At 52.6% G+C, this 19,605-nt stretch overlaps 9 protein-coding genes across 9 annotated transcripts; 4 read left to right on the top strand and 5 right to left on the bottom strand.

Annotated features, from left to right (window-relative positions):
- Positions 1–87: 87 nt before the first annotated feature.
- EV422DRAFT_538296 (Sm-like ribonucleoprotein) lies at positions 88–1,151 on the bottom strand. The gene is made up of 2 exons (XM_053070965.1): positions 999–1,151; positions 88–789 (listed from the first exon to the last, which is right to left on the bottom strand). Exons 1-2 carry the CDS (start codon positions 1,010–1,012, stop codon positions 438–440), a joined length of 366 nt encoding a protein of 121 aa, XP_052923330.1. The 5' UTR covers positions 1,013–1,151; the 3' UTR covers positions 88–437.
- EV422DRAFT_538294 (uncharacterized protein) lies at positions 1,152–2,480 on the bottom strand. The gene is made up of 2 exons (XM_053070964.1): positions 1,270–2,480; positions 1,152–1,190 (listed from the first exon to the last, which is right to left on the bottom strand). Exon 1 carries the CDS (start codon positions 2,250–2,252, stop codon positions 1,353–1,355), a length of 900 nt encoding a protein of 299 aa, XP_052923329.1. The 5' UTR covers positions 2,253–2,480; the 3' UTR covers positions 1,152–1,190; positions 1,270–1,352.
- A 434-nt stretch (positions 2,481–2,914) lies between these two features.
- EV422DRAFT_508227 (protein-tyrosine phosphatase-like protein) lies at positions 2,915–3,958 on the top strand (the record flags this gene model as incomplete). Its single annotated transcript, XM_053068727.1, has 1 exon — positions 2,915–3,958. One exon carries the CDS (start codon positions 2,915–2,917, stop codon positions 3,956–3,958), a length of 1,044 nt encoding a protein of 347 aa, XP_052923328.1.
- A 201-nt stretch (positions 3,959–4,159) lies between these two features.
- EV422DRAFT_569775 (Rrp15p-domain-containing protein) lies at positions 4,160–5,414 on the bottom strand (the record flags this gene model as incomplete). Its single annotated transcript, XM_053072799.1, has 5 exons — positions 4,160–4,276; positions 4,341–4,438; positions 4,521–4,607; positions 4,689–4,869; positions 4,995–5,414. 5 exons carry the CDS (start codon positions 5,412–5,414, stop codon positions 4,160–4,162), a joined length of 903 nt encoding a protein of 300 aa, XP_052923327.1.
- A 941-nt stretch (positions 5,415–6,355) lies between these two features.
- On the top strand, positions 6,356–8,871 carry EV422DRAFT_181157 (2-oxoacid dehydrogenases acyltransferase-domain-containing protein). Its single transcript, XM_053065151.1, has 10 exons — positions 6,356–6,619; positions 6,692–6,774; positions 6,833–7,056; positions 7,131–7,341; positions 7,402–7,524; positions 7,598–7,701; positions 7,763–7,848; positions 7,919–8,056; positions 8,132–8,169; positions 8,247–8,871. The coding sequence occupies exons 1-10, from the start codon at positions 6,468–6,470 to the stop codon at positions 8,639–8,641; spliced, it is 1,554 nt and encodes a 517-aa protein (XP_052923326.1). The 5' UTR covers positions 6,356–6,467; the 3' UTR covers positions 8,642–8,871.
- Positions 8,872–9,945: 1,074 nt separating this feature from the next.
- EV422DRAFT_538274 (uncharacterized protein) lies at positions 9,946–13,513 on the top strand. Its single transcript, XM_053070963.1, has 10 exons — positions 9,946–10,933; positions 10,997–11,097; positions 11,162–11,548; positions 11,611–11,622; positions 11,687–12,025; positions 12,089–12,258; positions 12,339–12,501; positions 12,570–12,699; positions 12,768–12,859; positions 12,930–13,513. The coding sequence occupies exons 1-10, from the start codon at positions 10,238–10,240 to the stop codon at positions 13,141–13,143; spliced, it is 2,304 nt and encodes a 767-aa protein (XP_052923325.1). The 5' UTR covers positions 9,946–10,237; the 3' UTR covers positions 13,144–13,513.
- Positions 13,514–13,580: 67 nt separating this feature from the next.
- Positions 13,581–15,919, bottom strand: EV422DRAFT_551256 (class I glutamine amidotransferase-like protein; the record flags this gene model as incomplete). Its single annotated transcript, XM_053071826.1, has 4 exons — positions 13,581–13,711; positions 13,793–14,336; positions 14,364–15,047; positions 15,809–15,919. The coding sequence occupies 4 exons, from the start codon at positions 15,917–15,919 to the stop codon at positions 13,581–13,583; spliced, it is 1,470 nt and encodes a 489-aa protein (XP_052923324.1).
- Positions 15,920–16,090: 171 nt separating this feature from the next.
- EV422DRAFT_182364 (LMBR1-like membrane protein) lies at positions 16,091–18,501 on the top strand. Its single transcript, XM_053065157.1, has 7 exons — positions 16,091–16,488; positions 16,581–16,789; positions 16,866–17,085; positions 17,152–17,591; positions 17,670–17,903; positions 17,971–18,095; positions 18,172–18,501. The coding sequence occupies exons 1-7, from the start codon at positions 16,351–16,353 to the stop codon at positions 18,327–18,329; spliced, it is 1,524 nt and encodes a 507-aa protein (XP_052923323.1). The 5' UTR covers positions 16,091–16,350; the 3' UTR covers positions 18,330–18,501.
- Positions 18,502–18,706: 205 nt separating this feature from the next.
- Positions 18,707–19,567, bottom strand: EV422DRAFT_489993 (nucleotide-diphospho-sugar transferase; the record flags this gene model as incomplete). The annotated part of the gene is made up of 2 exons (XM_053067456.1): positions 18,707–19,030; positions 19,100–19,567. Coding segments are annotated over 2 exons (792 nt in total), but the record flags the coding sequence as incomplete, so codon positions are not given.
- Between the last annotated feature and the right edge of the window lie 38 nt (positions 19,568–19,605).

Genomic DNA, 19,605 nt, shown 5'->3' with positions numbered 1-19,605 from the left:
AAATCGACCCAGCTGGACGGACAAAGGAGTAAATCCTCAGTCGGAAAACTCTCAAAAGCTTCTGCAAAAGCAAATCATGCTTGACTGGGAGTTCCGAGTATGCCATGGTACGCACAGTGTTGAACATCCGAATCAACGCTCAGGGAGAATATATAAACAATATACAAGAGGAGAAAGACGCTATCCTGCACCTAGAATGTGAGCTACATGCACAAGAGGCGGAACCAAGGATGCTCTTCGCAGGATATGGAACTCCAGCTTTCCTGCGGCATAGCGGCCGCCAAAGAAAGGGTTAAGCTGGGCCAATGGCATACGGTTGTCATATGCCCTCTCCAGAAGACGCATGATTCGCGGACGGACAGTTCTCTCCTACAACTAAAAGACCCTGGGGAAACATTACCGCCTTCGGACACTTCCCCGGGTATCCCAAGAACCGCTTAACCCCTTCCTCGTCCCCTTCCACCCCGTCCACCTCTTCCGCCCCGTCCTCGAGTCCCACGTCCGCGTCCTCCAGCCGGCTTTCCTTCCTTCTTCGGTCCTTTGCTTTTCACCGAGTCGTCGACCAGCAGGGTGTCGAGTGGCAGCGAATCGGGCAGAATGAAATATCTGATGTTGTTTCCACGAATCGAGAGCGTTTCGAGGTTGACTGGGTCTTTGTTCCGGACGGTCATTTTGACTGTCTTCAGATGCGTGTTCATCTGCATGTCTACCCCTGTTATCGTGCCGTGGACGATGGTGCCGTTTTTCAGCTCGATGGTTACCGTCTCATTGTTGCACTTCATAAGGAATCTGGGGAAGTCACGAAGGAAGAACACGGAGATCACCGTCAGATTCCATACTTTGCCTCAAGCGTCACAGTTTCCATCAAGAAAGTTCCCCTCTGCAAGCCGCATAGCATTGTCGCGCCGAGGTCCAGGTGGCCGCACAGTCCACAGCCGTTGGTGCCGGCGTGATTCTCATAAGCGAGCCAGCGTCTGTGTGATTGAGGTGGTCCTTACCTGACGAGTTTCATTTTGGGACAGATTTATCTTCAATCCAACAGAACGGAGGGGACTCTGCGTATCGGTTTTGCGGTGGGAACGTAAGATGGGAGGCTGGCTGCGAAGTACAGAGTTCGGCGGGGATAATCGGTCGCTGATCGGTGCTCGGGTAGTGAGTGTTGCTTGTCTCCTCGCAATAACACACATCTAGTGAGTGCGCGTCCACATGGCGTCACGTGATAGTCATAATAATCGACCGCCTCCCGGAGAGGTGAATCGACGAGAGCAGCTGATAAAAGCAGCGGGTCTGATCGTTCAATGTATGTACGTATTCAAATTAGATGGACCAGGTAGGTCCTGACTTTGCCAATCTCAGTTCGTTGCCTTTCTAGCACTCTCCAGAGCACTGATAGCTTTCGCGCAGCTCTCGATACCTTCGCACAGAGCTCTAATGCCTTCAACATCCTCACTGCTCTCTATGGACTGTCTAAAATCCTCCATGCGCTTCCGTATGGTTGTCAATGTCTTGGCCAGTTGGATAGATATGTGTTCATAGTCGCATCGTGCAGATGGTGAGGCAGAGTCCGTCTTGCGTCGCTTGCTTTCGGGTAGATCCCGCTGGATCGCGTCGTCCAAACGTGGGGTCTTCTCGATATGAGTAGGGGATGGGGCTACTTTGGAAGGAACCGAGGTTGACACGTTCGCGGAGGGCAGCGTAGTGGTTGTCGGGATTCCAGAACCAGCACCGCAACCTACGCAGACGTTCTTCTTCTGGTGATTCCTCATCAGCGGGACGCCGCCGCAATCGTCGCACACAACGTCGAGTAAGCTCCACCCGGCCAGCAGCTTTTCACCAAGCAACTTGCTTGCACGGTCCGATCTCTGCGCTCGTTCGCTGCGAGCGGTAGTCGGCGCGTGGCTTGAAATTTCAGCGTCTTTCTCAGTCTTGAGGAAAGCCTCCAGTTCTGCGTCCTCCTCAGGGGTCACCTCAAAGTGGTGAGCTGGCCCGGAGAGTTCACCAGCGTTCAGTTGTCCAATCACTACTGGTGCCGTGGGTGCGACATCCACGGAGGCGGGGGGATAAGGGTCTTTGGGATCATTGCATAGCACACAGAGACTGCGAGTGCGGTCTCTTGTTCGCATCACGGGCAGGTTGCATCCAGAGGAGGGACAAGGGCTGTCTGTCATGACCCAGCCCTGTAGTAGATAGGTGCCCATGAGGGAAACGCCTTTGTCCTGCCGCACTTGGTCCTCTGTTTGTATTGTTGTCATCCTCGCAAACTCTGTCGGGGTCAAGGGACAGTGAGCGCAAATCGATCTCTAGAGAGTGAAATGCTGTACTCACCAAGCGTTCGCCTGGTATCTGTGGGAGGGTGAAGGACTCGCTGCTGTCGCTGTTTCCCGATGGAAGGATGGAATGCAGTGGCCGAGTTGGAAACCGTCGCGAAGCCGCCCTTCGGACATGACAGACAGCTATGACAGAGGCAGACATGATCCTGGACATGATTGGACCCTTCGCGTCTTTCGTTGTCTTCCACCAGCTTCGTGTGCATACTCTCAACGCCCCGATCTGCACCTCCGGTCAAAACGCTTAGACCTACTTGCCTGGAAGGAGAGCCGTTTTGTCGAACGTGCGAAGTCATAAGATCCGGGGCCACATTTTCCCACGGGCAGGTCATTATCTTTCCACTGCAAAAGAAGCATTGCGTCGCGGCTGCTCCACTTTCGCAACTAGTGAGTTTGCAGCATTTGCAACTCAAGCTCAAACTCAGCGTCTACTTGAAACTCGACTTCGGTCCGCACACAAGCACCTCCGCTTGATATCTACCGGTTTCTCTCGCGCTCCGAGCATATATCCCACGAATAGAATGACCGCTGGAAACCACCTCGGGGAGGGCATTATTTCCGTTGGGAAACTCATTCTCGGGTCCAACATGCCTACGTGGCTGCGGGGTGTTGTGGACTTAGGCCCCGGCATAAGTGAATATCTGCGAAGCTCCTACAGAAACATTCAGGAAGTAGAAGCCGCACGAATACAAGAGGCCTACGACGCGGAGGATGAAGGCGGCGCTTTCGAGTTTTCGGCGGCATGGGGACCCGGAAATGAGTCCCGCAATCGCTACTCAGATATTGTTCCCTACGATAGCACCCGGGTCGTCCTGATGACGCCTTTAGAACCCGAAGAGTCCGACTATATAAATGCTAGCCACGTACACGGACTGCCAGGAACGATCCCCTGCATCTTCTCTCAAGGGCCGCTTCCTGAGACAATCGGCGACTTTTGGCAGATGGTCTGGGAGCAAAACAGCAGTCTGATTGTGATGCTGACAAAGGAAGAAGAGCGGGGAAGGGTGAAGTGTAGCAGATACGTTCCTGAATCTGTTGGAGGAACTTTGACTTGCGCCAACCTCGGTGAGATCCTGATCAAAATGGAGAGCGAAGAATCACACTCCAACGGCGAAGTCATTCTTCGGAGGTTAACGATCTCATCGGGAGGCAAGTCTCGAGAGCTGTGGCAGCTTCACTTTACGGCTTGGCCGGATCACAGCGCAAGCAATCCCGCAAGCGTCCTCTCCGTTATCGACCTGTCCCGCGAACTTCAGAAGCAAGGCGCAAGCGCTGGGGCAACAGGACCGGTCGTTATCCACTGCAGCGCGGGGTGTGGACGAACCGGCACATTCTGCGCCATCGACGGTGTTCTGCGACTGCTGGAGAAGACCAAATCCCCTTCGGATATCGACGAAGATATCATCAGGAAGACGGTCGAGAAGCTACGAGAATCCCGCATCGCCGCGGTCCAGATGATCGAGCAGTTCGCTTTCTGCTACGAAGCGGTCCTGTACAGACTGTTAGAGTGGCAGCATGGCATCGCACCGGGCCGACCAGACTGGATCGCGCAGGCTCCATCCAAGCTCACATCTACTTCTCCGCCGGACGGTGCGACTCCGCGACTCGGCAACCAAGGCTTGAATGGATAGTCAGCGGAGAGCCGACCCTTCATGGGCCATATATATATGAACTTTAATCGAGGCCGAACTATAGGCTATATTGTGCTATATTGTGAAAGCTACCTCCGTCAAGTGTGGTTGAAACCCCTTTGGAAGTTGTATATCGTGTGAATGAATTGTGGGAATGGGGAGAATAGATAAAAGGAAATTTCCAGCCAAAAAAAAACAATTCTATACTACGTCGCCGTCGCCCTCGTCTTCATCTTCTTCGTCCCAATGCTTCGGGGCCTTCATCATGAAGTCCTGCTTAATCCATGATGGACCTGCATCGGTCACCGCGGCGGTTTTCTGTGAGGACAGCACGGTAAGCATCTACTTCCCACTATTTGTTGACGCAAGGGCGGAGAACTACCTTCTGCTCCTCAGCTTTTGTTTCCGCGCCCTTCCCTGCCGCTGGCTTCTCCTGCGCCTTCAGCATATCCATGAACGTATTTTTTGTGATTACCGGTGCTGCAAAGCCCAAGTCACGATCAACGGCGGTTCTCCAAACACACTCCAACGCAACCTAAGTACGCCAAAACCATCCACTAACCAGCGTCTTTGTTCTTCTGGATTCCTTCCAGCTTCGTCTCCTCAGCGGTTTTTTGTGCAACCCGGATAGCGTTGAAAAGCTTCACGACTATATCAATGAGCGCATCGAAAACGTCAGACCCACTGCTCCCCATTTTCCCACACCCTAGATCGAAACCACACCACGCACCTCCCCTCGTCGCCACCTTCTTCAACCGCTTCTCATAATCGGTCGTCGAATGGTCAAGCGTAACGTGTCCCACATCGGCTTTCTGTTTTCGCTCGGCGGAGATGATTTTGCGGGCTTTTGCTTCTAGTTTGTCATTATCGATTTGGCGTTCGATATGTTTTTGTTTGGCTAGAATTGGGCGCTAAGGAAGGGAAAAAAGGAAGTATACCGGGGTGAGCGTCGGCACTCTTTCACCGCTCCACCGCTCGGCTTTGCAAGACCAAGGAGAAACCTCCTTCATGTCACACCGCAAAGAGGAAACCCTACCTGTGCATCTTTTCCACCCAAATCCGCCGCCAGAATCTTTCCAATGGCATTAGCCATTTTCGACGATTTCGACTTGACATTGCCCTGCTCCTCCTCCTCCTCCGATTCCACCACCGGCTCTTCCTCCCCGTCATCCAAATGCCCTAACCCAAAATCCCCTCCGTCAGCCCCCTCATCATCCTCGCTCTCCTCCCCCTCCCCTCCGTCGTCAAGGGCCTCCAGTCCCTCAATAACAACCCCACCAGCCTCGTCGTCGCTGGACAATTCCGCGTCGTTAACTTCTAGGAGGTCGGCCACTTCTTCCTCGTCTTCGTTGGGGGAGACATAGTCGTCCTGGGTGTGTTTGGGCTTTATCCGCCGCTTCTTGGAGGAGAAGTCTCGGGGATTTGAACGTTGGGGTGCTTTGCGTTTTGGTGGCATTGTTTCTGGAGCGTCCTGGTGAATGAAAGAAGTGGTCGAACTCGCAACGGGACTTTGACGAGAAAAGGTCGGTGGGAAAGAATTCGCGCTTATGTAATCATTCAACACATCTCCGCGTGCAGCTTCTTCGTACCCTTTCAAGTTTCCCGTCCCTCATACAGCCCGGTTTGGATACTTATACAATCGACGATCGGACAGGTTAGGGAGGGCATTTGGCAAGCTGATGAGGGCAAGTGTGAGTGCTGCCAAAAACGCGCCCAAACGGCTGCAGGGCTCCATGTATGATGAATGCCCGGACCTCTCGCAACTTTTCTCCCAACTTCTCCCTCGATTCCGGCAAGACCAACAATCGGGCAGTATTCCGTGACTATCAGTACTCACTATGGACATTGCGGTGTACCCATACCACTATGCATGTTGGTAGGGGTCGTAACGAGAGTGGGGCTTGCTTGATTGCCTAGTGTGACCTCTCGTTCGTGGCTCCAGAGCGATCGAAATTTCGGGTGGCCTCTCCTTTGCGAGCTTGACCATCTTAAATCTTAAATTACTGGCCAAAAGATCGCCACCTTCGCGAGGTGCCAGTTGTTCGCAACGAAGAGCGATCCTTCGTCCTTTCGTTGTATGCGACGGATATATATCAATCTCAATGTCGGCGGTCGCCCATATGTTCGGCGACTTGAACACTGGAGATACTGGTGCCCAGGATCGCTTACTCCCTCAGCACTTCCACGAAGGGAGCGATTGCGGGTTCGGCGTTTTTGCTGCTACTCTAGGGTCTGATCTAATCGTCCCTGTATAGGCTGTATTCCCTCACCGGTTTGATATACAGTAGTCGTCTGCATGGTGACGGTGGGAAGAACGCTACCATGTTGAACGTTTGCAAGCGTAATCGATGATGTGATCGATGTGATTGTGATCGACGCGCCTTAAAATGCGAGGCCAAACCTTTGAAGCTTTTCTTTAGCTGGTCGGCGATAAATCTGCCTTCGGTCTCCTTGCAACGACATCGCTTCCCACACCCATCGCGAGTCGACAGACCGGTATTGAGACAACATGCAACCTATCATAAGCCGTGCTGTGTGTCGGTCAGCGGCCGGCGCAAAGCCCCTGCTCAGCTTGAGGAGCGCAACAAGATGTGCTACCGCTGTTCTTCGCTCCAGCTCGCGGGTGCCTACGCCAAATGGCAGAGCATACAGCATTGCAACGTAAGTGCTTTCAGGCATTTCGGTATTACTTTCCTGCGACAGAAGTGCTCACTTGCTCGTCTCCTGGTTTAGCGTGGCCACTTCCCGTCGTCTACGAAGGGCTGTTACCTCCGAGCTGCACTTCAGCAATGCCCGCCGAGGCTATGCATCTGACTGTAAGTGTATGTAGATGGTACTTTCTGTGGTCTGCAATGCTAACTGTGATGTATTTAGCATACCCACCTCATACGATTCTGAACATGCCTGCACTTTCACCCACTATGACTGCTGGAAACCTGGGACAGTGGCACAAGAAGATTGGGGACGAGATTCAGCCTGGGGATGTTCTCGTGGAGGTCGAGACCGACAAGGCCACCATGGACTTTGAATGTCAAGACGAGGGTTTCCTCGCAAAGATCTTCATCGATGCTGGCACAAAGGATGTCGATGTGAACAAGGTCAGGAGTGGCTCTGTTATCATATATGTTGCGGAAGCGAAGGAACTCACGCTTCAGGTCCTTGGAATTGATAGCCGATCGCTATCCTTGTGGAGAACAAGGACGATGTTGGCAAGTTTACTGAGTACAAGCTTGAGGAGAGCTCTGATGCCCCAGGGGAGCCAAAGAAGGTGGAAAGCCCGCCAAAGAAGGAGGCCAAGGACGAGCAGAAGGAGGTGAAGAGGGAAACGAAGGAGGAGAGCGCTCCCGCGACTGCTCCAAGTTCGAAACCTGCCAGCTCTGGTGGTATGTACCCATCGAGATGCCTTGTGAATGTCAAAACACGTCAATTGACTCTGTGTCCAGATCGTATCTTCGCCAGTCCACTCGCAAAACAACTGGCAGCCGAGAAGGGGATAGATCTTGGCAGCATCCAGGGAACCGGACCTAACGGACGCATCGTCAAGGATGACGTGCTGAACTTCAAACGTGAGCATGCGGTTTTGAGAATGCGCATGACGGTTTGGAAAGATGGGTACTGACCGATTTGATCCTGATATAGCTTCCGCTGCAACGAAGCCTGGTGCGGCATCGCCTACGTCCGCCCCTGCTGCTCCTGCTCCCGGGGCCAGCTACGTTGACATCCCTCTCTCGAACGTTCGCAAGGTGGGTATCGTCTCGCCCAGCCTTTGTAGAGAAACGGTAGCTCACCAGATGGTTCGCATAGGTCATCGCCTCTCGCCTCCAGGAATCGAAGCAACAAATCCCCCACTACTACCTGACACAAGAAATCAACGTGGACAAGATTCTGAGGTGAGACTTAATCAGCAGTTCCGTGACGGCCAGTGGACGGATGAACTCAACCCTTTTGCACACAATCAAGGCTTCGTGAGCTGTTGAACAGCCAGGCCAACGGAAAGTACAAGCTTTCCGTGAATGACTTTGTCATCAAGGCTTCTGCCTTGGCGTTGAAGGCTGTCCCAGAAGTTAACAGCTCGTGGCAAGGAACATCTATCCGACAGTGAGTGGACTGAAGCACCATGTTGCAATGCTATTCGGTATATTTTCGACATGAGCTGATCGGGCAATTCCTTAGATTCACCAACGCCGACATTGCTGTTGCCGTTGCTACTGGTACGCATTCTCATCAAACTCCTGTTCGAGATCATAGCGGTTCTTGCAGGGATGCTCACGTTTGATTTACTTCTCAGAAACCGGTTTGATCACGCCTATTGTCCACAGAGCCGAGGGCGTCGGGCTATCCCACATTTCCGCAAAGGTGAAGGCCCTGGCCGAGAAGGCACGCGCCAACAAACTGCAGCCCAACGAATACCAGGGCGGAACATTCACCATCTCCAACCTGGGCATGTACGGCATCTCGCACTTCACCGCGATCATCAACCCACCACATGCCGCTATCCTGGCCGTCGGCGGTGCCCAGGACAAACTGGTTCTTGATGACACCACCGAGAAGGGTTTCAGGACCTCTAAGGTCATGAACGTGACGCTCAGCTGTGATCACCGTGTCGTCGACGGCGCCGTTGGCGCCAAATGGTTGGGTGTTTTCAAGAGCTACCTGGAGAACCCGTTAACCATGCTGCTCTAGAGCACTGGGCACCTCGTTTCATCGTGGTTTGATATCCCATCCATTCCATGTGTACATTTGTTCCTTTCCGATCGCTTCTCATGCCATCTTTCTGTTACGCTCTGCATGATACATATCCCAATTACACAGTTCTACAGACCTTGAAATACGTATAAGATATGTGCGGAACAGCCAGCCGTCAATGTCCGCGGGTCCCGCACCCACCGACTACCCCAACTTTGAAGGGTTTCTTTGGGTTCCCACGGTAGGATGCAAAAGCGGTACATAGAGGAGGATGCTCCGAAACCAGGAGAATGCAGGCAAATTGAGATCAGGAAGGTTCATCATACCACCAATATGAAAGTGGGAAGCTTACAAGTGAACAGAACATATCAGGAATGTGCTTCTCAGCAGGTTCTACGGTTATGACCAGCTTGTCCGCAGGTTGAACAGAGGTTCTGGGAGCTACCTGTGCCCGCCAATGCCTTTGCCTGGCTTGCCTGACTTCCACTCTCCACACGCCTGGTTTTCGGCCTACGCGGCCTCTTCAATGCAGGAGGAAGCTGCGGCGCAGAAGAGTGGCATTCTGTCATTTATTTTGGAACCGTGGCATGCTCGGCGAAACCATGGCATATTAACAAAATTCTCTTATTTCTTATATGAAAAATATAACGGTCGAATTTGAGCACTGTCGCGGTCAAAGAAACAGCGGATTCCTTATCGCTTCTCCTGGCGCATCTGTGGCATCGAACTCACTCACTAGGTAGCCTTGAGTCCCCTGCAGTTACGGCCTGTGGGACTAAAACAAATGTCATTTGAGGGTCGGAACCACATTCCTTGATGGCGCTGGGTAACCTACATCCATTTCAAAACCTCTCGTGCGGGTTGGGACCTGGGGCAGGGGCAGCAGGGATCTGCGCGTTCTTTATCTTTTTGGTAGTCTTGTCGATGGTCTCGAACCCAGGCTAAACACTATGTACTGTTTCTGCGTATAGCTTGTGCAACTTAAGTCTCGGCAGGAGTGCCATTGTCCTCCGGGCGTACATCCGTTGGCTGAGGGGACCCGTGGGCGCTGGAAAAGCGTTCAAAAGAATCTTTGGAAGCTCCCACAGCACACCCTAATAGCCCTCTAACTTTCCTCGACCTTGTTTCTACACAATGAAAGGGGCCTAGTCCATGCCGATCTTCCGAGGCTCTTGTGAAATGCAAAAGCCTCGAACGCTCGAAAGTGGCAAACCAGCGGAGTTGTTGTGATGTGAGTCCCGAAGCACACAATATCGCATGAAAGCGATATATAGCAGCAGTGGTGTGGCAGGTCGCCGAGTCGCTCGCATGTGTATATGTACTGTACTGTACCTCCTGCGTATCGATTTGTGCACGTTGTGAGTGTCCGTCTTCATACTGTACATTTAGCCAGGAGAGCATCCCCCGATCTGCACGCGTAAGCACAAGTCACTCCGAGTTGCTTTCTTGTGCGCCGCTGGCCTTCAACCTTACGACTCCTGCGGTGACCATCTGGGCCTGGAGCCTTCCATCAGCCCCCAAGACGTCGCTGTACTTATCTATCCCGCCCTCGCGCAAGCCGCGCTTGAAGGGAGGGCTCTCAACTCCCCCGGCATGCCCATTTCCTACCGATTCCAGCGACAGTCCACCCCAATGTACACTTCAGTCTACTCGCAGATCGTCGGCACACTTTTTGCGGAGGGATCGTCAGACTACCATTTTACCGTACAATCCGCGGCAAGTTGCCTCGCTCACGGAATCCAGCTGGTGACGGGCGCTCATACGGAGGTCCGTATAATTTCACCATTTCTGGAGGTGCCGGTTGAGGTAAGATCTCAACTGGCAAAAGAGGATGGGTGGTGTTTGCAGCATTTGCAGCATCATGCTGAGAGAGGCGGGCAGAAGGCAACGTCAGCGTCCGACGCACTTGTGGTCTGTCGAGACCTAAGCAATACTATCGTACGCATTTGCCTGCACCCGACCAGAGGTGCTGGGGATCTTCCTTCCACCTCCGTCGTGGAGCAATTAGCCTCCGACTTGTGTCTGCTTCTCGGAGCATACTTCAGGTTATCCCTCTGCCGCCATTCCTACATTGGAGGTCAGCAACCACCGTCGTCCAGCCCGAGCCGAACGGACAGCGTGGTGACTGCCGTAGAGAGCACCCGCAAACCACGGCCAAGATCTATGGTATCGGAAAACTCGTCGTTAGGGCCTCCGTCGAAACGAAACAAATTCAACTGGCAAGGCAGGCGTGTAGCACTACCTTTGCACAGCCGGCCTGAAGGATGCGCCGCTTGTCGGAAAAGGCGGGTGCGAGCGGTTCTGCATTTGCCGAAGCGCAAGTTTCGAACCCCCGCATTGACAGTGGAAAAGACGTACAAAAGATTCATTCTCAAGAATGCGGACCCCCAAAAGGCATCGTCGCGGTATCACCGAGCGTTAAACTTTGAGGAGATGGCAAACGTTATACCTCAGTAAGTCTGTCTTCTCGTACCTTCTCCCTTAGTGCGGGCAATAACATCCCCTCACCCCTTCCAGGTTGATCTATCAAACCGATGACACAGGAATGTGCATATGGGCAAACACGTATTGGGATAAGTATCTGGGCATCACGATGGAAGCCGTGATTGATGGCTCGGGATGGACGCAGGTGGCCCATCCCGACGACCTGCAAAGTAGTAACGCGAATTGGAGAGCAGCTATCGCGCAGGGTAGGAGCTTCGAGCAAGAAGTTAGAATCAAGCGCAGGGATGGCTCGTATCGATGGCACATATCCCGGTCAATGCCGGTCGTAAGGGCTGACGGAAGAATCAAGTGTTGGATCGGCACGGTCACGGATGTCCACGAGCAAAAGGAGTCTTTAGCCCGTGAGCAGGCGGCGAGGGAAGCATCCGTGCTGAAGTCCCAGTTCCTGGCGACCATGAGGTTGGTTTTCGATGCTTGGCTAGCAAAATACGAAAACGAGTACTAACTAATCCCTTTTGTAGTCATGAGATTCGGTAAGCCTCCCATTCGATGAGGCTATGAACCATGGCGCTTCTCGTCTAAGAGCTTTCTCAACAGGACGCCAATAGCTGGGGTGATTGGGATGGCTGAGCTACTGCGCGAAACCAATCTTACCGAAGAGCAGCGCGCGTGGACAGATAACATCAGTCTGTCCGCTGAATGTCTCGAAACGATCATCAAGGACATACTGGATTTCAGCCGGGTGGAGGCTGGCAAACTGTCCATCGAGGCAGCTCCGTTCGATGCGAGAGCTTTAGCTTCAGAAGTGCAAACAATTCTCCAGCAATCTGCGAACAAAAAGAACATTCAACTGGATTTGCAGACTGCGGTTCTTTCGGCAAGGATGGCTTTGGGAGATGCACCAAGGATTCGACAGATTTTGATCAACGTTGTAAGGTTGGTGTTTGCCACTCTAGAACCAGCTCATGTGGACGGTTTGACCCACAGCCTACATTTCAGCAACGCAATCAAATTCACGTCACCGGGTGGCCGAGTCACAATACGGCTAAAGGATGAAGTCTCAACCGATGGGCAAACCGTCACATACCACTTCGAATGTGAGGATACGGGGATAGGTATCTCGCAAACTGCAATACAGGGCCTCTTTCGGCCTTTCCATCAGGCAGAAGGTAGGTTCAAGGCGCTCTTTCACTTTCATACTGTTTTGATGTGACCCGATACTGATCTCGAGATCTCGTGCTGGTAAAAGCTTCGACTAGCCGGCGTTTCGGCGGCACTGGCCTCGGATTGTCAATATGCAAGGGCCTCGTCGAGCTCATGAAAGGCAAAATATGGGTGCAAAGTGTCGAAGGGAAAGGGTCTACGTTTTATTTCATTATCCCATTTCGGATTGCTGGGAAATCTTCCAATGGGTATGCCGCTGAACAAAATTCGCATTGTGCGTGTGTCGGTCGAGCTGACAGTGTATTGTATCGCACAGCCTTCAATTGCGCCCGCAGCTCACCCGAGCCGACTCAGAGCGTTTGGCGGGTTTCCACGCGCTCGTAGCCGAGGACAATCAAATCAACCAGATCATCCTCTCGAAATTGCTGCAAAAGCTGGGAATGCGGGTGAGTGAACATGCTGTATTCATAATATCACAACCCATAATCCAACATCCCCATTTCTGTGATTCTAGTATACGATTGCAGCAGATGGAAACGAAGCCCTACAGCATCTGTACAGCGACACCCGGTTCGACGTTGTTCTAATGGATTGTCATATGCCACAGTACGGTTCCCCGGCCTCTATCTGTACGTCTCTTGTGATATGCGTAATGCTCATGAACATTATTCAACAGGAAAGACGGGTACGAAGCCACCCGATGCATCCGCCAATCCGACAATCCAAACCTGCGCGACATGACCGTCATAGCAGTCTCGGCAAACGCTCTCGCGTCCGATGTGGCGAAATGCCTCGACTGCGGGATGAACGATCATGTGGCAAAGCCGGTCAAGCTGAGCGCCCTCGCGCATGTTTTGGCCAAATGGCTGATGAAGGACGGGAAGACGTAGCGCCTGTCTTTCTCACGGGCGCACTATAGATGCAACGACGGGGCGTGGCGCACTGGTTTTTTTTTACGGGAACCCTCCGTATAGCTCCCCGTATGGGATGAGAATCCTTTAGCAATCGTCGGCTCATAGCGCTGGCGTTCACTGCTGGCGGTTTTAGGACGATTGCTTCCATTTTCTTTTTTGGATTTTCAAGGATTTTTGTGCATTTCTTTGAGTATACCCTAGACGTCATATTTATTCTCAGTCGAATCTTGAAGGACTGGTGTGCCATCGAGTTCCTTTTTCCTTCTGTGGTGGGTGTCGTGGCAGTCCAACTGAGCGACACAGCCGGTGGGATCACAAGCATCGATATGGACCAAGAAAAGCTTTATTACTTTGACCAGAAAGTGTGAAGACATGAGCTTCTTATGACAACATGCACAAGGAGGAAGACAAAGCTACTGACTAGCAGTAGAAAGTGATGCAAAAGAAACGAATGATGAAGGATCACATGACAGAGAGGGAGAGGATAGAGCACTACATATCGACGTAAGGCGACTGACGTAGGCCAGGAAGAGACACACGGAGTCTCATGCAACAGTTCCGCGCTTCTTCAACAGCGGCTGTGATTCCTCCTCGATGCGAGTGGCACCAATCTCAGCCTCGCGACCCGGGATGAGTCGGTTAAGGTTGCGGCGCTTCTTGTATTCCCTGACATCGCTCAAGAACTCGTCAAAGAGGTAGTCCGTGTCGAGAGGGCCTCCCATGGCCTCGGGGTGGAACTGGACGGACGACCATGGGTGGGCGACGTGACGAATTCCTTCATTTGAACCATCATTAGCGTTGCGGAAGAAGGGGATCCAATCTTCAGGAACAGGGTGTCCGGTCGCGACGCTCGTATCGTCGAGGGCGTAACCGTGGTTCTGAGACGTGATGACGCATTTGCCCGTCACGAGGTTGATGGCAGGCTGATTGTGGCCGCGGTTGCCGTACTTGAGCTTGTACGAACCGAACCCGGCGGCCAGACCCATGAGTTGGTTGCCCATGCAGATGCCAAACATGGGTAAGGTCTTGGCTTGTGGGAGTTGCATGAAGGCACGGAGGTTGCGAGCAGTCTGGTAGGCCGCTTGTGGGTTACCAGGACCGTTCGAGAGGAAGATACCATCGAATGCGTGTGAGGTGTTGGCACCAGGTTTCGCAAAAGTGCTGCTTGCCTCTTGAATGGCGTTGTAGTGACGAACGATGTCAAAGTTCCATGGGACGACCATGACGCGGGCTCCGCGCTTGGCGAGCGAGCGAATGATGTTCTGCTTGGCGCCACAGTCGATGAGCAGGATTGTGCTATCGCCGTCCGGATTGTACAATGTCACCGTCTTGGTTGACGCCTCAGCTACGAGATTCTTCGCGTTAGGGTCTTTCGTCTCAATAGGGGCACTTTCCCGCAGGTCTGTCGGGGAGTTGTCACCAATGCAGATTTCTGCCAATGTAGATCCGCGTTCCCTCAACAATGTGACGACGGCGCGAGTGTCAACGCCTGTCAACGCAGGAACTCCGTAACGAGCGCACCACTGGCCCAACGACTCGACGGCATTCCAATGGGAGTATTTCGCTGCGTAATCACTGACGATGATGCCTTGAACTTGAATCCCATCGGCCTCGAAGTGCTTGAGTAAGCCAAATTCGTCACGGGTTTGGCCAGGTACACCATAGTTGCCGACGAGAGGTTGGGTAAACACGAGGATTTGTCCACGGTACGATGGGTCGGTCATGGACTCGGGATAACCGACAAGGGCCGTCGTGAAGACGATTTCGCCTCCGACCTTGTTTTCCTTTCCTTTGAGAGGCGCACCGAAAGAAGTAGCAGCGAAAGTTTGGCCCGTCTGTAACCGCAAAGTAGCAGGCAAGCGAGGTGGTTCTGGCACAGACTGGGCGACGTATTGCTGGTGTTTCTTGGCCTTTTCCGTCTTGTCGAGTTGGGCCTTGAGGCGAGGGTTTCCTCCTGATACGGAAGCAAGGAGACGCGTCCCGCTCAGGGCGACCGGGGACGCTGTCACAGCCAGAGGAGTGCAGCTGCGACGCATCAGGGCTCGGGACACCCCGAAGAGGGTCGAGGGAGCAACCTTTTTGACTACGGTTTGCATTTCTGACAGAATAACCAGTGCGAATTTTTGGTTTCGTAGGTGTTGCTAGACGATTTTCAATGTGGCCAACGTTATATCTCAAAAAGATATATGACTGGCTGAGCAAAGGAGTTCACTGGTATTCGGCAGTCTTGTAAACCTGGCATGACGGAAAAAGGGAGGTGAAGAAAAGCAAATGGCGTTAGAGGAGGCTGGAATAGTTGTCATTGCGTGGGCCGACAAGGTCACAATACGCGTGAAAGCTCCCACTCTCCCCGTCGTCGCGGTGCACATACCTGGTCGCTGATATAGTCGCTTGAAACCTTTTCGGCAGAGTGGGAGTACATTCGATATGGCGAACCGCAAAGCAAGGTGGGCTGAGTTGAAGTAAGTTGAGGAGCGTTCAGCCGGGTGGGAAAGAACGCTGGGAAAAGGAAGTAAAAGGCGACGGAAGCAAAACGTCAGTCGCAAAACGTCAGTCGCAGCAGCGAAAGAGCGTAATAAGAGGCAGAAGGAGATCGGTGTGACAAGAGGCCCGACGGAGAACGGGATGCGCTAAAATATACAGAGTAGGGATTTCCCTTCTTTTTGGTTGATGAAGGTCGGAGAAACTCCCTCGAGAAAAAGACAGAGAAAACGTGTGGTGGTGCTGGGAACTGAACGGGGGACTCGCGCATGCCAATGGGAGATAGCGCGATTACATGGTGATGACGCATCTTAAATCATCCTCTTCTGAGACGCCGCACAGAGAGATACGCCGACAGACGATCTCCTCGGGGGTAGGCCCTTGTCACAAGCCACAAGAGTCCCGTGAGACCACGAGTTTTGGACTAAGTTTAAAGTATCGCGCCGAATATATTTGGTAAGCGAGCGGACTGGGTTTGACAGTGCCCCCAATCCTCGAGATCAGATACTATTAGACTTTGGGACGGGTGGCAGATTATTGAACCAACAGCGCATTCGATGATTTCTCGGCTATTATAATTCTCACTAGAACGCTTCACCCAGTATTCTGGGCGTGTGCTTAGACCAAACCAAATCCGTCGGTTTGAGGAACATCCCCTAGCATTGAGGCCCACAGGCCTCTACACGGCAGGCCTCAGCAAAAATGGTCCACGTTGACGTCGTCCTCGTCCTGACGACGGTGGTTTTTGCCATACTGGTGATCATAGCGTCGATCTACTTCTTGGTATACTTTCAACATCCGGACGACAAATGGGTGGCCTGGTTCCCAAAAGTCATAGTGGTACGTTCTGATGCGCTTTTCTTGAGCTGCCCAGCTTGCCTCGGGTGATCGGCGCTGTGAACGAGCGATTGATTGCATCCTTCGAATCACAGGTCCTCGGACTGTCAATAGCATGTTATAATATCTTCCTGTTACCACTGGACGTCGCGAATCAAAAGGGACAATTAGACGCACCAGGGAAAATACCGATGACGCAAATAAGTATAGCATTCTACATCGTCACCGTTATATGGTGTCTTGTCATCGTACCGTTCACGGTGTTCTTCTACGAGGGATCTGACGAGGATGATGGGGATCAGAAGTATGTGTTGTCTTCGCATGACTGCCCTTTCATTATAGCCGGGAGTTGAACGGCTTACAAACGCCTCTTAATGCAGATCCACGCCATCCGCCTTCGGATACGCACTCAAATGGCTCGTACCAATTCTTGTCTTTTCTGCTGGAGTTATCGCAGCTCTTTACTGGTTTTCGGGATACGCGGACGTAAAAGCGACGAGATTGACTGGGGTGCTGACTCCCGGGTCCGACATGAGCTTTGCGGCTTCAGTCGCGTATTGTGGGAGAACCACGAATGTGGCGCTGACGGGCTTTACTCAGGTGCGCTCCGAGAGCCTTCAGTGGGAATTAATATAGTTTCACTCACCTTCGATGTGTATTTTATAGTGTTATCGCCAACCAGGCACAATCCACGCCAGCGTCTCAGTCCTAGTCTACATCGTCGCCATCGTCTCCTTCGTCGGCTGGGTGCTCTTCTCCATCTTCGGCGGCGTCGGGCTCGTCGCCCTGCCCCACGACTGGGTCTCCCAGTTCCTGCACCGCCCAAAACCCATCACAGCGAACGAGTACAAAGAGACAAAAAAGGAAATCGGCCGAAACTCCGTACTGCTCATGGAGGCTGGGAAAACGCTAAATGAGGAGTTGAGGGCGGCAAATCGGAGTGGGTTGAGTGGGCGGAGCTGGAGGAGGCTGAAGAATAGGGAGAATGAGTTCAGGAAGGATGTTATTATTTTGGAGCTGCATTATCGGACGTTAGAAGATTGTTATAGGAACCAGGGGGGGAATTTCTTGCTCCAGCTGGGACTGTTCATTGCGGGGATCATCGGGTAAGTTCGATGAGACCGCTATTTCATTTGGGCCCCTGAAAACCCCTCGCCTCCATACTGACGATGGCTTGCCCCCAGCTCTATCCTCTCCCTCGTCTGGTTCATCCACATCATCCTCTATCTAATCCCCTGGGCACTCCACCAAAACCCGTACCACCCCTTCCTCAACAACTTCCTAAACGCCGTCAACGACGTTCCCTTTGTCGGAACGGTGTTTTACGCCCTATTCTCGTTCTACCTTCTTGCGTGCGTGCTGAAGGGCGTGGCGACGTTGGGGATGAAGGTGTTCTTTTTGCCGATTCACCCTCTGAGGTATGACTGATTGCTGATGTTGCGTGGTGGAGAGGATGGGTGATGTTGACTTCTGTGTGCGTTTCAGGGTGGGCGAGTCGTTGATGAACTCTATCGTCTTCAACACGGGAGTGGTGCTCATTTGCTCTATGTCGGTGGCACAATTCTGCACGTTGGCGTTCGCAAAGTTTGCGCGATATACTTCCAATCAATGTAAGGAGACGGCCGGGGTCTCCTCTAACGCTGTCTCGAAGATTGCGGCTGATAAAACCCCAATTCCCTCCCACAGCAATATTCGGCGTCCAAATGCAAAACCTCCGCGGAATCCAATACGGTTACGATGCCTTCATCTTCATCCTCCTCGGCTTCGCTTTCCTGACCGGTTGCTACACACTATATCGGCCACGACACAAGCGACGAGAAAATCGGCTGAGTTTCCAGGTTTGATGTCCACGTCCATGTCCATGGGTGGATCCCATTGGCTGAGGTCGTCGTGGTTGACCCCGGGACTGCGTACGCTGGACGGCTAGCTTTCGTCCTGTTCGGGGTATGTTTTATCCTTTGTATACTTTGCCTTTGGGGCAGAATCGTCACATAGATTTTTTTCCAACGTCAATCAATCGGATTTGGTGTATCCTTCGAGTATGAGACGAGCAATCGATGTGCTAATGTGAAGTGATGTACAAAGTGGTATCCAGCAGAGTCTAAAATGCTTTTCCATCTATCGTTTGTCTCCAACTCTTGTTTTGTCTATCCTCTATGGGCCCGCAATTCTCCAATCCCACCCCACTCTATGAATCCTTCACTTTATGCCTCTTAACCCTCCAAAACCCAAGAACATAGTTGGCGCGAATAACCAACAAATCAATCAACATTACAACCGAATCCCTCATCAACGACATCTTCGTGCCTTCCACTTCATGCCAATTGACAGGCACTTCCACGACGGGTATCCGCAAGCTGAGCGCGATGAGCAGTAGCTCAATGTCGAAGATCCAGCCCTCGGCGTGCATGTTAGGAAAGACGTGTTGCGCGGCGGGGCGGGTGAGGAGCTTGAAGCCGCATTGGGTGTCTTTGATGCTGGAGATGCCGAGGACAAGGAGGATGGTGTGGAAGCCGTGCATCAGGAAGTTGCGGATGAAGGATCGCTGGAGGGACAAGGCGTCAATGAAACTGCTCGCTTTCGGACTACTTGCAAAAAGTACAGGGTTACGCACCTGCACAACAGCCGCAGCGGAAACCATGTGCGCTCTCGAACCGACAGCCACTCCCAACCCGTTCTCAGAAACCTTCTCCAAAGCACCCTCCAACTTCTCAATATCCGCAAACTTCGTCGCACCATCCGCGTCTGCAAAGAGCAGGAGCCTCCCTCTAGCCGCCAGCATCCCCTGCGTCACCGCCCCGCCCTTTCCCCTGTTCTTCCGTAACGTCAACACCCGCAACTCCCGACGCTCCCACGGTGCCTTCACACCAGAATTTTGTGAATGTGCCTTTGCGACTTTCCTCGCAGTCTCCGAAGTCGCGTCTTTACTCCCATCGTCCACCACCACGATCTCGTAATTGAAAGTTGCATCCCCTGTGGCCCGCTTATCCAGATACGTTAACGTCTCTTCGAGCATGGTCGGCAGCCGAACGGTCTCGTTGTATGCGGGAACGATGACGGAAAGTGTGATGTCGAGGGATGCCCGCCGGTTGGGTGATGTGGCGCCTGCTGCGTCGTTGA

Source organism: Fimicolochytrium jonesii (assembly GCF_025526975.1).
Source record: "Fimicolochytrium jonesii strain JEL569 chromosome Unknown EV422scaffold_22, whole genome shotgun sequence".
NCBI classification, from domain to species: Eukaryota; Fungi; Chytridiomycota; class Chytridiomycetes; order Spizellomycetales; family Powellomycetaceae; genus Fimicolochytrium; species Fimicolochytrium jonesii.
Note: the sequence above shows the minus strand (reverse complement) of the source record. Positions and strands in the feature narration are given on the sequence as shown.

What these genes read in the sequence shown, in the direction of transcription:
- EV422DRAFT_538274 (XM_053070963.1), top strand. Translation starts at nt 10,238, where the DNA reads ATGCCCATTTCCTACCGATTCCAGCGACAGTCCACCCCAATGTACACT. An exon ending in ATTTTGATCAACGTTGTAAG is followed by an intron (nt 12,026 to 12,088) that starts GTTGGTGTTTGC and finishes CCTACATTTCAG; the next exon opens with CAACGCAATCAAATTCACGT. An exon ending in GCTGGGAAATCTTCCAATGG is followed by an intron (nt 12,502 to 12,569) that starts GTATGCCGCTGA and finishes TGTATCGCACAG; the next exon opens with CCTTCAATTGCGCCCGCAGC.
- EV422DRAFT_538294 (XM_053070964.1), bottom strand. Translation starts at nt 2,252, where the DNA reads ATGACAACAATACAAACAGAGGACCAAGTGCGGCAGGACAAAGGCGTT.
- EV422DRAFT_182364 (XM_053065157.1), top strand. Translation starts at nt 16,351, where the DNA reads ATGGTCCACGTTGACGTCGTCCTCGTCCTGACGACGGTGGTTTTTGCC. An exon ending in GAGGATGATGGGGATCAGAA is followed by an intron (nt 16,790 to 16,865) that starts GTATGTGTTGTC and finishes CTCTTAATGCAG; the next exon opens with ATCCACGCCATCCGCCTTCG. An exon ending in TTGCCGATTCACCCTCTGAG is followed by an intron (nt 17,904 to 17,970) that starts GTATGACTGATT and finishes TGTGCGTTTCAG; the next exon opens with GGTGGGCGAGTCGTTGATGA.
- EV422DRAFT_181157 (XM_053065151.1), top strand. Translation starts at nt 6,468, where the DNA reads ATGCAACCTATCATAAGCCGTGCTGTGTGTCGGTCAGCGGCCGGCGCA. An exon ending in AACGTGGACAAGATTCTGAG is followed by an intron (nt 7,849 to 7,918) that starts GTGAGACTTAAT and finishes CACACAATCAAG; the next exon opens with GCTTCGTGAGCTGTTGAACA. An exon ending in CAAGGAACATCTATCCGACA is followed by an intron (nt 8,057 to 8,131) that starts GTGAGTGGACTG and finishes GCAATTCCTTAG; the next exon opens with ATTCACCAACGCCGACATTG.